This window comes from Schistocerca gregaria, chromosome 7 (genome assembly GCF_023897955.1).
Source record: "Schistocerca gregaria isolate iqSchGreg1 chromosome 7, iqSchGreg1.2, whole genome shotgun sequence".
Lineage (NCBI taxonomy): Eukaryota > Metazoa > Arthropoda > Insecta > Orthoptera > Acrididae > Schistocerca > Schistocerca gregaria.
The window spans coordinates 406,891,761-406,905,963 of NC_064926.1; the positions used below are offsets into that span (position 1 = coordinate 406,891,761).

Sequence of the window (14,203 nt, forward strand, 5' to 3'; positions counted from 1 at the left end):
AGGCAGTTGTCAACTCAATCTGTACGTTATGTTATTTGCATTGACATTTTTTTGTCCTTGCTTGGGGCGACAATCTCGGTGGTGAGCAAGCAAGTAAAGTGTGTGTTACCCTCGACCGTAAGCGTCATCAGAAACAAGGGCGTCGTCAGGCGTGCTATACGGAAGAGTGACAGGACCGTTGTTATGTTCTTTATACATAAACGACCTTTCAGACAGGGCAACAGTTACTGTTTGATGATGATATTGAGATGCACGGGAAGGTGTCGTGATTTGATGACTGTAGGAGGTGCAAGATAACTTACACAAAACTTACAGTTGGTGTGATGGATGACTGCTAGCTCTACGCGTAGAAAAATGTGAGTTAAATCATATCAGTATGAAAAACAAAGCAATAATGTTCGAGTACAGAATTAGGAGTGTGCTGCTTGACATAGCCACGTTGATTAAATGTCCAGGCGTAACGGCGCGAAGAAGTTTAAAATGGAATGAAAATATAAGGACTGTAGTAGGAGAGAAGAATGATCGACTTCGTCTTCTTGGGAAAATTTTAGGAAAGATGGCGTAGTGAAACGCTGAAACTAGTTGTCAAATAAAATAAGGTTGGAAACTAGACGGCTGAAGTATGTTTGTATCGAACAGCCGAGTCCCGCAACCATCTCTAAAAAGATTAACTTAAAGAAAGAGATTTCAGGAAAGTGTGTTTCATCTTTAATGGAGACCACATTTAAGATACTGGCACGACCCGTTGTTGAGTAGGGGTGGAGTGTTTGGCATCCGCACTAGGTCGGAGTGGAGGAGACATCAAAGCTATTCAGAGGTGGGTTGCAGGATTTGTTACTTGTATGTTGGAACAACACGCGAATATTACGAAGACGCTTCCGGAACTCAAATAAGAATCACTGGAGAGTAGTTGAAGTTCTTTTCGAGGAACTCTATTGACGAAATTTAGAGAACTGACATTTGAGGCTGACTGCAGAACGATTCTACTGCCGCGAACGTACATTTCGCGTAAGGAACATGAAGATATGGTTAGAGAAATTATACATATAGAAAGTCCTTTTACCCTCCCTCTGTTTGCGAGTGGAGCAGGAAACGAAATGACTAGTAGCAGTACATGCTACCCTACTCCGCGAAATGACTTGCGGTGTCTGTATGTAGATATGGATGTAGATGTAGACTGTACGAGCTGAACTGATTGATATCTTCATGTTTTGGAACAGTTGAGACTAACGTTAATGATGTACATTCGCAGTTAACAATGCTTCAGGCAGATGAAAAATTGAAAGCGAGGTAAATAATAGTTGCGATTTCCGGCCTTTAAATATGACTCGTTCTCTCCTATGTTATTATAATTGTGGTAACGAACAGCGAGGTCTTCAGAAACTTGATTCATTGGAAGAATCCTAAGGAAATGCAATCCGAAAACAAAGGAAGTAGGCTACAGTACACTTGTTCGCCCACTGCTTGAATACTGCTCAGTAGTGTGGGATCCGTACCAGATAGGGTTGATAGAGGAGATAGAGAAGATCCAACGGGAGCAGCGCGCTTCGTTACAGGATCATTTAGTAATCGCGAAAGCGCTACGGAGATGATAGATAAACTCCAGTGGAAGACTCTGCAGGAGAGACGCTCAGTAGCTCGGTACGGGCTTTTGTTGAAGTTTCGAGAACACACCTTCACCGAGGAGTCAAGCAGTATATAGCTCCCTCCTGCGTATATCTCGTGAATAGACCAAGAGGATAAAATCAGAGGGATTAGAGCCCACATAGAGGCATACCGACAATCCTTCTTCCCACGAACAATACGATACTAAAATACAAAGGAAAACCGATAGAAGTACTCAAGGTACCCTCCGCCACACACCGTCAGGTAGCTTGCGGAGTATGGATGTAGATGTAGATGTAGAAAAACTCCATTTCTATGTGCAGCATGTTTAGTACGATAGGTCCGCAACTTCAGTGATTGCTCATAAACAAATAAGAGCACAACTTGCAATTTCATTTTCCAGCACCATGACTTCTTTTAGTGACCAAGGCAATATTCAAGTTGTTATAAACATAGCGTCGTAGAGACACATAGATCCACCTCCGTGTAAAGACAGGAAACCGGATATTAGTCCAAAAAAATGAAACGTGTGCTTCACGTAATGTAAACATGCAGTCAGTCACCTATAACTTAGCTCGTAAAAAACGTCGACTCGTATAATTCATACCGTACGAATAACTTGTGAACATCAGTGGTTGGGAATATGCATTGGCAGTACCATGGAGGCTCAGGTAAGGGCAAAGTTTATTAATGTTATCTAGTAATGGAATTCCACTTTTGCAGGATCGGATTTTACAAATAACGGTACTGAAGGTACGAACAGCGTCCGCAGCATATTACACTGCGCAAAGGATCACCTTTTTGAAGCCACATATCTGTCTCCCATCACGACACATGTTTGAAATTTTCCTCAAAGCTTTCTACAACCTTCCTTTGTAGCAGAGCAAAAGCGTGGCGATCTGGAGCGTCACTCTCAGGTTCGAAGACGCTTCAAATTGCCAGATGTCGACGCAAGTGAAAAGACACCAAACCTCGGAAGTTTACTCGGACGTGTAAATTAGGTTAGTGATCTCACATTAGCACCAAATTTCACCTGAATTCTGCTCAACGCCACTGCGTCCGCGTAACCCCATGGGAAGGCCACCACACCCTCTGTTACCCACGGTTCATCTCCTCTTATGACGCCTCTGTGATGGAACGCAATGCCCGGCGCTGAATCACTCGGCCTTCTTATCAAAGCCAAGGAAAACATTTTAGGCAAACTGTCAATCACAATCGGCAAGGAAACGTCTCAGTGGCTGGCATATAAAGAGCGTTGATAAAATCACACCTTTCCTTCGGACATTGATTCCTACACATCTCGCGGTCGAAAACGACTGTTTGCTGTGCTATGGATGAGCAACAGAAAGACGTTGTTGATCATCTTTGATACTGCTGACATCTCCCAGACGCTTCAACCCATCTCCAACGATATGGTAGGCTGGTAACCGAACTTAATGTGATCTCACTCATTTGGAGTGCATTGCGTGCGCAATTTGTGCTTTTCTGTACATGGTAGAGCCACTAGTAGTTCAATAATTCTCACCGTGGATTTGAGGTTTCATTTGTCTGATCGGTAGCAACATTAGTTGGACTAATCATGTTCTAGAAAGGTAGAATAGAGTCAAAAAAGTCATTCTAAGGCGCTACAATTCGGTACTCACCCACATTTTGCCAGATAACCATGTAAAATATGTAAAATCGATGGCGGCTAACAGTATAACTGGATCACGTTTCTGTTGCAGGTAAAATGGTGGACAACATTCAACGAGCCAATCACGTTCGTACGGGGCTACGCATCAAGCGGAGGCCAGGCTCCGTCGCAGAAAGCTCGAGGCATCGGCAACTATTTGGCTACGCACACTGTCATCAGAGCCCACGCAAAAGTCTACCGCCTCTACGACGAGCAGTACCGCTCCACGCAGAACGGTGAGTTGACCTCCTTCATGAGAAGTTTTGAAAATTAACCGTCTAAATAACTGACAGAGAACACAAGACATTGACAGAGTACATGATTATTGGTGTTCAAAGTACCCATCGTAAGGCACACAACACTTTTCGCAAAGTATTGTAAACTGCAAGACAGGATTAATTTTGAAATCAGTCGAATAATGATGCGTGACAGCTAGCGTTTCAGGCCCTGAGGTACCGAGCGAGGTGGCGCAGTGGTTAGCACACTGGACTCGCATTCGGGAGGACGACGATTCAATCCCGCGTCTTACCATCTGGATTTAGGTTTTCCGTGATTTCCTTAAATCTCTACAGGCAACAACCGAGATGACAGTGCACGGCCGACTTCATTCCCCATCCTTCCCTAATCTGATGAGACCGATGACCTCGCTGTTTAGTCTCTACCTCCCCCCCCCCCCCCCCGCCCACACACTCCAAAATCAACAAATTCTTGTCAGATCAGCAAATATCTGTTTAAAATGAACATCAATTTCTTGTGCTACCGGCAGAGTTTATTTTTCTATGGCGGCAAGGGAGGCTGAATGGTTCGACAGGACGACCAGAAGGAGCTTTAGCTTATCGTGGAGACACTATACATAATTTCATTTATGACCATTTTGACTCGGGTTTGTAGCTGTTGCGTCCCTGAAGAAGGTGAAGATGGTGGTTTCCCGTGAACATGGCTCTTAGTCTTATGTCTCACAAAATTCCCTAGAAATCTCGGTCTTATATTTTATGTTGCTATATTTGCTTCAGTAACTAATAGTAATTACTCAGCTGAAGCCACCAATTGTACCTACTCCAAAAGATTGTATTCTCTTTCTGTAAGAGATTGTTATCATTTACGTTTCGATTCAACACAACGCTACACTCCAAACGAATATGTTCAGAAAATACTCCCTAACATTCAGTGTTAACAAATATCTAGTTTTCAGAATTGCTTTTCCTGCAGTCGACAGTAACCATTTTTATCCTCTCTACTTTAGATACCATAACTTAGTTTTCTGCCCAAACGTGAAAACACTTTTACTACTTTTAGTATTTAATTTCCAAATTTCATTCCGTCTGCACTATTGATGTACTTCGACTACATTTCCTTACCATTACCCTTGTCTTACTTTTGTAGATATTCATCTTATACCTCTTACCTATTCTTATTCATTGCGTCAACTCTCATGTTCTTTTCTGTCTTTGACAAAATCACACACATTTTATTTCTTATCCCTGAATTGTAATTCCCTCTCCACCTTCTTCCTCGGTTCCTCAGCTCGCTCAGTATACAGATTCAATAGCCTATACAACTGTCCTTTTCTCAACTACTTATTAGCAATCATCTCCTTCGACTCTTATGATTTCAGCCTGGTTCCTATGTCAGCTGTAGATAATCTTTCGCTCCTTGCACTTTATCCAAGCTCCCTTCACAGTTTAAAAGATCTTAGTCTATTCAGTATTAGAAAAGCATTCCGTACACCCACAAAGGAAAATAAACGTGGGTTTTACCTTTATTTAACCTATATTTTAAAGTAATTCGTAAGATACATATTGCCTCACGTGTTCTTGCACTTCTCCGAGTTCTTCTCTAAATAATTCACGTCACTATTTCCAAACCATGGCCGATTAAACGGATGATTCCGAAGTATTTATCCTGTCATCGCCTAGCAAATTTTAAATTGGAGTTATTATATTCTCCTATGAGTATTTCTTTTGTCTTGTTTACCTTGTATACCATGTACATGCTCCACGCCAGGAAAATAGTTTTGGCGTGACTGGCCACCCCAAGGATCTCAGTAAGGCGTTTCGTCTAGTCCCGGGGCTATCGCATCAACTTGGGCCTCTCTGTCCTCTGTCAAATTCTTCTCGCACTAACGTATCTGTTTTCCTTCTCAATTTGCCTCATCTTGTCAACGAACAACATTTACACAGGTCAGTAACACATTCACGCACTTGAACTGCACTTACGCAGTGCATACTTGCTGCATTTTTGCTCAGAAAATGGAGGGTGTTCATCTGCTAAAATGTCGGCGGTTTACGACATCACCCGGCTGCATTTCCGTTACGTTGAAGAACGTATGTACACTTCACACATACATAAAATTTTGTTTTCGGTTGGGTCAAAGTCCTCAGCAACGGACGATGACACTGGGATAAATTAATGTGTCGCCAGTATCGCAGTAACGTCCAAGGTTTTCGAAGGCTTCCCTTGATTGTAAAGCGAATGCCGGAACTGGTAATCCCCCCCCCCCCCCATTTATTCACTGTTGATATCTCCCAACTGCCCCACTATCAGATTGTCTGATAATTGGCTGAATAGAACCGTATCTCTTTAATGGTCGAGATTTGGAGCAGCCCATTCCACTCTTTGGAGTGAAGAATGAAATATATATATTTCTCATATAAATGCTTATCATTTCTACAAAGCTATCTTTAGGAGTTCCTATAGGTGATATCAATCTTTCCCCTAGTCGTGAATGCTTCTACAGCCTTAGATTTGTCCTCGATTCATACTTATTTAGACATTGTGGACTTCCTGTCCATTTAACTTTTAGTACTCTTATACCATTTTGATACTCTCATTTAAAAGTCTGTAATATTATGAATTTATTTTTAAATCTTAATGTAATCTACCATACCAGTGTATATATCAGGGTTTCACTCCTTCTGGATATATGAATATGTGACTTTTAGTGTCAGGAAACCGGTAATGATCGAATAATAAAAGACGAAATAGAGTTGAAGCTGTTTATTAGTATACAAGATGACTTCTCATAGCTGTGGTTGCTCTACCTACATGTTTGTCTGCCCTTAAGTTTAAAATTACATTTCATGAGCAATTAAATATGATCAGATTCCACATATGCCCCTGGGAATTCTTTGCAGTTTAAAATCTGGTTTCCGAATACCTATCTCCCCCTTATGTAATCTACACTCCTGGAAATTGAAATAAGAACACCATGAATTCATTGTCCCAGGAAGGGGAAACTTTATTGACACATTCCTGGGGTCAGATACATCACATGATCACACTGACAGAACCACAGGCACGTAGACACAGGCAACAGAGCATGCACAATGTCGGCACTAGTACAGCGTATATCCACCTTTCGCAGCAATGCAGGCTGCTATTCTCCCATGGAGACGTTCGTAGAGATGCTGGATGTAGTCCTGTGGAACGGCTTGCCATGCCATTTCCACCTGGCGCCTCAGTTGGACCAGCGTTCGTGCTGGACGTGCAGACCGCGTGAGACGACGCTTCATCCAGTCCCAAACATGCTCAATGGGGGACAGATCCGGAGATCTTGCTGGCCAGGGTAGTTGGCTTACACCTTCTAGAGCACGTTGGGTGGCACGCGATACATGCGGACGTGCATTGTCGTGTTGGAACAGCAAGTTCCCTTGCCGGTCTAGGAATGGTAGAACGATGGGTTCGATGACGGTTTGGATGTACCGTGCACTATTCAGTGTCCCCTCGACGATCACCAGAGGTGTACGGCCAGTGTAGGAGATCGCTCCCCTCACCATGATGCCGGGTGTTGGCCCTGTGTGCCTCGGTCGTATGCAGTCCTGATTGTGGCGCTCACCTGCACGGCGCCAAACACGCATACGACCATCATTGGCACCAAGGCAGAAGCGACTCTCATCGCTGAAGACGACACGTCTCCATTCGTCCCTCCATTCACGCCTGTCGCGACACCACTGGAGGCGGGCTGCACGATGTTGGGGCGTGAGCGGAAGACGGCCTAACGGTGTGCGGGACCGTAGTCCAGCTTCATGGAGATGGTTGCGAATGGTCCTCGCCGATACCCCAGGAGCAACAGTGTCCTTAATTTGCTGGGAAGTGGCGGTGCGGTCCCCTACGGCACTGCGTAGGATCCTACGGTCTTTTCGTGCATCCGTGCGTCGCTGCGGTCCGGTCCCAGGTCGACGGGCACGTGCACCTTCCGCCGACCACTGGCGACAACATCGATGTACTGTGGAGACCTCACGCCCCACGTGTTGAGCAATTCGGCGGTATGTCCACCCGGCCTCCCGCATGCCCACTATACGCCCTCGCTCAAAGTCCGTCAACTGCACATACGGTTCACGTCCACGCTGTCGCGGCGTGCTACCAGTGTTAAAGACTGCGATGGAGCTCCGTATGCCATGGCAAACTGGCTGACACTGACGGCGGCGGTGCACAAATGCTGCGCAGCTACCGCCATTCGACGGCCAACGCCGCGGTTCCTGGTGTGTCCGCAGTGCCGTGCGTGTGATGATTGCTTGTACAGCCCTCTCGCAGTGTCCGGAGCAAGTATGGTGGGTCTGACACACTGGTGTCAATGTGTTCTTTTTTCCATTTCCAGGAGTGTATTTGGAGCCTTTTGTTGTCTTTAGACCTCTTCCACGTATACAATTTTTGTTGATTCTTAAATCAAAGTTACACTTTGTACTAGCGTCTCCAAGAGGGCCTTCCCCTTTCATTCTTTATCCCACTTCATATTCTCCTAGTATTTTCCCATCTTCTCTTTTTCCTACTATCGCATTCCAGTGTCACAATGCAGTTAAATTTCCGTGTGCTCTTTACATGTAATCTTAAACTTACTTCCCGTTTGCCCCACGTAGTTGATTTCACAATCCTGACTCTTCATTTGAATTAGCCTTGGCTACAGCTTGCACTTTTATTAACAACGCGTTTCGACTTTTTGAGGCACCTTCAGATTATCTTGAAACTTTTCTTTAACAACAAATTAAATACGAGAATAAAGCCTTGTGCTAGTCTGAAACATGCATAGAATAGTGGAAGAAATTTTATCCTGACACTTTTATCGTCAAGTCCCGCGTCTTCCATTCAGTTCTTCAATATGCCAATCACATGCCGCAGTCTCTATTCCTGTGTGTTCTCCGTCCTGAATTTAATTTTCACTTCTTTGTTGTTAAATAACGTCACCAATTATATGGCATAATTCCAGAATATTTCTGAGGGTTTTTGTGCTCTACCGCTGCATCTATCCTATTAAACCTGCGTCAAAACCATTTTCTGACAGTATATACCTACGTATTTTTATCCATTCATCCTTCTTGTCAGGAATTAGCTGAATGCAGTTACACCATTTTTGAAGAAAGATGATGTATGATTATTTGTGTGGCACTTAACATTTTCCTTTAAAAAGGCTGTTTCATTTATCAAGGAAACCAAGTAAGAAATACACTTATCAGCCAGAAATTTGTCACCATCGACCTGCTATCGATATAAACCCGTCCAGGCGACAGCTGCGTCTCGTAGCGATGAATGACTGCATGTCAAACACGCGCTAGATGCATGTTGTGTCAGTGAGCGTGCTGTTAGTGAGCTGAATGGGGAAGGCTCGCAATCTGTCTTTGACCGAGGGCAGATTGTAGTGGCCCAGTGGTTCGACACGAGGATTCCGGAAACTGCACAACTTGTCGGGTGTTCGAGGAGTGGTGTGGTGAGCTTTTTCGACACGTGGAAAAATCATAGTGAAACCACGTCCAGAAGTTGCGGGATTGAGCGACCACCCCTCATTGCAGATGTCGGTCGTCGTAGGTTGGTAAAACTGGACAGGCGGCGAACTACCATTAAACTTCAGTGCTAGTTAGAGTATAAATGTGTATCAACACACAGTGCACCGAACACTGCTAACGACGTGCCTTCACAAACGATGACCCACTCATGTGCAATATTGATACCACAACGTCGGCAACCTACGTCTGAAATGGTCACGTGGCCCTCGGCACTGAACGTTGGAGCAGTGGCAGAGCGTTGTATCGTCTGGTGAATTCGATACCTTCTTCCTCATGACGATCGGAGGGCACAGTCGCCTTCCAGGGGAGCAGCTCCTTGACACCTATTGTGGCACAAAGAGAAGTTGGTGGCGGCTCCGTTATGTTCTAGGGAACACTCACGTGGCCAGCCATTGGTCCAGTGGACCTCATGCAAGGCACCCTGACGGCAAGGAGTATCGTATACTGTTTGCAGAACACGTACACCCCTTCTTGACGCTCACGTATCCCGATGGAAGTGGAATTTTTGAAAAAGATAATGCTGCTTGCCACAAGGCCAGGAGTGTGATAGAGTGGTTCAAGGGACACAGTGTCGAGTGCCAAGTGATGTGCTGGTCCCTCAGCTCGCCAGATCTGAACCAGATCAAACACACCTGGGATGTGATTGAGCGTGACGTCAGAGGTGATCGGTCAGCTTTCCGGAATTAAGTGACTTGAATGTGCTGCAGTTATGCCAACTCCTTGCAGCGACCTACACTCCTGGAAATGGAAAAAAAGAACACATTGACACCGGTGTGTCAGACCCACCATACTTGCTCCGGACACTGCGAGAGGGCTGTACAAGCAATGACCACACGCACGGCACAGCGGACACACCAGGAACCGCAGTGTTGCCCGTCGAATGGCGCTAGCTGCGCAGAATTTGTGCACCGCCGCCGTCAGTGTCAGCCAGTTTGCCGTGGCATACGGAGCTCCATCGCAGTCTTTAACACTGGTAGCATGCCGCGACAGCGTGGATGTGAACCGTATGTGCCGTTGACGGACTTTGAGCGAGGGCGTATAGTGGGCATGCGGGAGGCCGGGTGGACGTACCGCCGAATTGCTCAACACGTGGGGCGTGAGGTCTCCACAGTACATCGATGTTGTCGCTAGTGGTCGGCGGAAGGTGCACGTGCCCGTCGACCTGGGACCGGACCGCAGCAACGCACGGATGCACGCCAAGACCGTAGGATCCTACGCAGTGCTGTAGGGGACAATGCATGTCCGCATGTATCCCGTGCCACCCAACGTGCTCTAGAAGGTGTAAGTCAACTACCCTGGCCAGCAAGATCTCCGGATCTGTCCCCCATTGAGCATGTTTGGGACTGGATGAAGCGTCGTCTCACGCGGTCTGCACGTCCAGCACGAACGCTGGTCCAACTGAGGCGCCAGGTGGAAATGGCATGGCAAGCCGTTCCACAGGACTACATCCAGCATCTCTACGATCGTCTCCATGGGAGAATAGCAGCCTGCATTGCTGCGAAAGGTGGATATACACTGTACTAGTGCCGACATTGTGCATGCTCTGTTGCCTGTGTCTATGTGCCTGTGGTTCTGTCAGTGTGATCATGTGATGTATCTGACCACAGGAATGTGTCAATAAAGTTTCCCCTTCGTGGGACAATGAATTCACTGTGTTCTTATTTCAATTTCCAGGAGTGTATTAAGGCCTCATTGCTTTCAACTGCTTCCACGACACGACGCGTCGCCGTTGTGATCCATACCAAAGGTGAACATACTGGTTATTAGGCATGTGTTCATAATGTTTTGGCTGATCAGTGTAAGTGAATAGACAAGTAAAATTAACAAAATACATCCGCAGAAACAGAGATTCACGTGTCATCCGTAGTCGCCATCTAGCGGCGCCAGTGCCCAACACACTAATAGCCTAGGTCTTTGGCGCCAAACTTAGCTTACAGATTAATTGCTTAAAAAGTTAGTGTTGGAGGAAGGCTACAATCCTGTTTGAGACGTTCAATCTTTCTAGTCATTGTAATAAGTAAGAATAGAATTTTACTTGCACCTTTACATTTCTACACAGGCTCCTTTTATAACGAGCAAATTATCGTGGATTCACTGTGTACCCACCTCCTTATCTATCCACCTAAAAGTTTTTACTAAGTCAGCAAATGTGATATGCGTCACTAAGGTAGCGCCGGCCGGGGTGGCCTAGCTGTTCTAGGCGCTACAGTCTGGAACCGCGTGATCGCTACGGTCGCAGGCTCGAATCCTGCCTCGGGCATGGATGTGTGCGATGTCTTTAGGTTAGTTACGTTTAAGTATTTCTAAGTTCTAGGGGACTGATTACCTTAGAAGTTAAGTCCCATAGCGCTCAAAGCCATTTGAACCTTTGGCGCCGAGGAAAACAGCCGTGTCGTTAGACATGGCACAATAAAGATTATTTTGTACTTACTAACGGTTTTCTTATGGATTTTGAAAATGGTAAGAAGACGGATGGGACCTGATACATACAAAAGGAGGCTCGCAAAAGGACCCTTCAACTAATCTAATTTGTCGTTCTTCAAAAATGGTGTAACTGCATTCAGCTAGTTCCTGACAAGAAGGATGAGTGGATGAAAATACTTAGGTATATGGTGGCAGAAACCATCCATTCTGAAGGTGTCACTTTTACATCAGTAAAATGGTAGGATGGCCTCTGCTACTACATCATTTGTTCGCGACTTAATCGCTGTGCTTTTTGTACCATACCTTTTGCAGGTAGAATCGGCATCACTCTCGGCGTCAACTGGTACGAACCTTACAATGACGACGAGGAAAACTTGGCTGCCCAGGAGCGTATCATGCAGTTTGAGGTAGGAGAACTTCGCCTTCCTGTCGTGCTCTGCTTGTCCTCGACTGGAGTTTAACTAGTCTTTAATCGATGTTGCATTTGTACAAAAAAAAGTCCATTTTAATATTCAAACACGTGTAATAGAATAAGTGGCTAGTTCTAAGTGTGTCCTTACACGTGTTTCCGAATGAAACATGTGTCAAGAGTCACCTTAAATCTAAGATTATGTATACCTCTGGAAGAAACACATTGACTGGAGGTTCCCAGTCTTCTTATTCCTTTAATAATCCTTGAAGGAGGTCCCATAGCGATCAAAAAGGTACCGATTAATTACTGCTACACCTATATCATCGTCCTGGCAGGTTGGAACGTCCCCTTTGAAAATTTAAGAATGACAGTGCTGGAAAAACTCTTACGTTATTTAATACAGAGACAGCTGAGTAAAACTGAAAGTACACAGACAGTTTTATCTTTACTTATTCTGATCATCACTAAACTGACACGCAATATTTAAGTGCAATGCAGTCTGGCTTTCAATAATCCCTACAAAAGAATGACCCTGACTAACAGTAACCTATACCTTTCATGTGTCACTAAACTCACAAAAATCTTCGTTACTCGAACTACTTCAATACAACGAGCTCCAATACTGCCAGCTAAACATAAGATTCTAACTACTGAAGGCACTAACTACTGATAGGCATAGTTAGCAAACGAAAGATGTTGATAGGGAACAAACGATGTGTTTACCTTAATAACGTTTAAGAGTCATCACCTTTCAAATTTCCTTCTTTTGGCGGACACGTCCAGATCGTCCGCTTATAGCAACCTCTCAAAAGTCTGGCATCTCTCTCCCCACATCCACCACTGCTTGCGGCCAACTTCCAACTGCCCAACGTTACGCGCTGTTGACATCCAACTGCCCAACGCTACACTAGCGAATATTTGAACAATGAGTCCAAGCAGCCACACACTGCACACAACGCAGTCAGCGATTTACAAACAGAGCGCTACGTCACGCTACAAACATAAAAACCTAAACAGCGTTCTTACAAGGTTACTGAAAGATCACTTTAGAGTCGGGGTTTTCAAATGGAATAAATGTAGAATATATTATTTATTTACTGAACATCGCAAATGATACCATGGTACGTATAACTTTAAGGAGACAACAGGAATGAGGCTAGCCTTATTAGGAGCAGTAATCAGCAGGGACATGATATTTAAAGATGACAAATGTTTAACTGAAAATAAAGGTGCTAGGTAGGGTTTGTGTTTTTGCCAGGATAAAGAGACACTGTCTTTTGTGTAGTACAGGGATCTGGGCCTCTATCGGACGCTGACCATTTCGAAAGATGAGCAACAGGCATGATAATAGTATTGCTTCATTAACTACAGCATGTAGTAGAATCAATGAAAAATACCAGCTTGGGGACACACTTAAAAAGGCACTTCTTACTATTATAAGAGTTGACACTGTCACGTTTGACCGATTTTAAAGTTCAATGTAAAATTTATTTGAGTTGGTTGCACATTTATAAAACGATCACTCGTTTCGACTGCTCTAGGAATCATTAGCAACAGATAAAGATATCGTTTTAATGAGCAAGTTGTCACATGTAATACCAACATATACTGTGTTATTAAAACTCGTCCGCTACATGTTTCTACTGCATGTGACGAGTTATTCGCAGTAGATATATTTTAATTATTTCAAAATGATTGCTCGTGCAATCTAAACCAGTCATCGTTTCATGGATGTGCCATAAAGATAGCAAACATATTGCACTTATTAGTGTTTCATGAAAATTTTCAATGGAGATTACCTGAACTTACTTTCGTAGTATAATCGGAGACTTTTATTCAGCTCTATATACCTCAGACTGACACTAAGAAGTTAAATTTAGTTTACTAAGAGGTGGTGGTCAGGTAAGTAGCAGCCATTAGAATGGTTCGGACGTTACAGATACAGCTATAGTCATTTAAAAACCATGCTGTAGCTAATTAGCTCCATAACCATTGTATTGTGTCGCATTAAATTAAAGACCTAGAAAAAAGGCGAGGCCTCGTCCCGCCGGAGCCCTCAGTAGTTCACCACTCCACAACAGGCCACAGCAGTCTACCCATCCCACCGCCGCCCCTCACTGAACCCAATGTTATTGAGCGGTTCGCCCCCCCCCCCCCCACTCCAGTGGATCCCTCCCCTCCCCCTCCCGGAAACGTGTCTCATAACAGACGAGTATAGCCCCAAATGTTTGCGTGGTAGAGTAATCATGGTGCACCCGTACGTTGAAATGGTGTTTGAGCAGTAATCGCCGACGTAGTGTAGCTGAGGCGGAA

The 14,203-nt window shown here is 44.6% G+C and overlaps 1 protein-coding gene across 1 annotated transcript in view; it reads left to right on the plus strand.

Moving 5' to 3' along the window:
* The window catches only part of LOC126281477 (myrosinase 1-like), a 54,516-nt gene that overhangs the window by 13,702 nt on the left and 26,611 nt on the right, over positions 1-14,203 (plus strand). The window contains exons 5-6 of the mRNA XM_049980473.1: positions 3,330-3,513; positions 11,791-11,885. Coding sequence (XP_049836430.1) covers positions 3,330-3,513; positions 11,791-11,885 — 279 coding nt within the window. The remainder of the gene's footprint in view (positions 1-3,329; positions 3,514-11,790; positions 11,886-14,203) is intronic.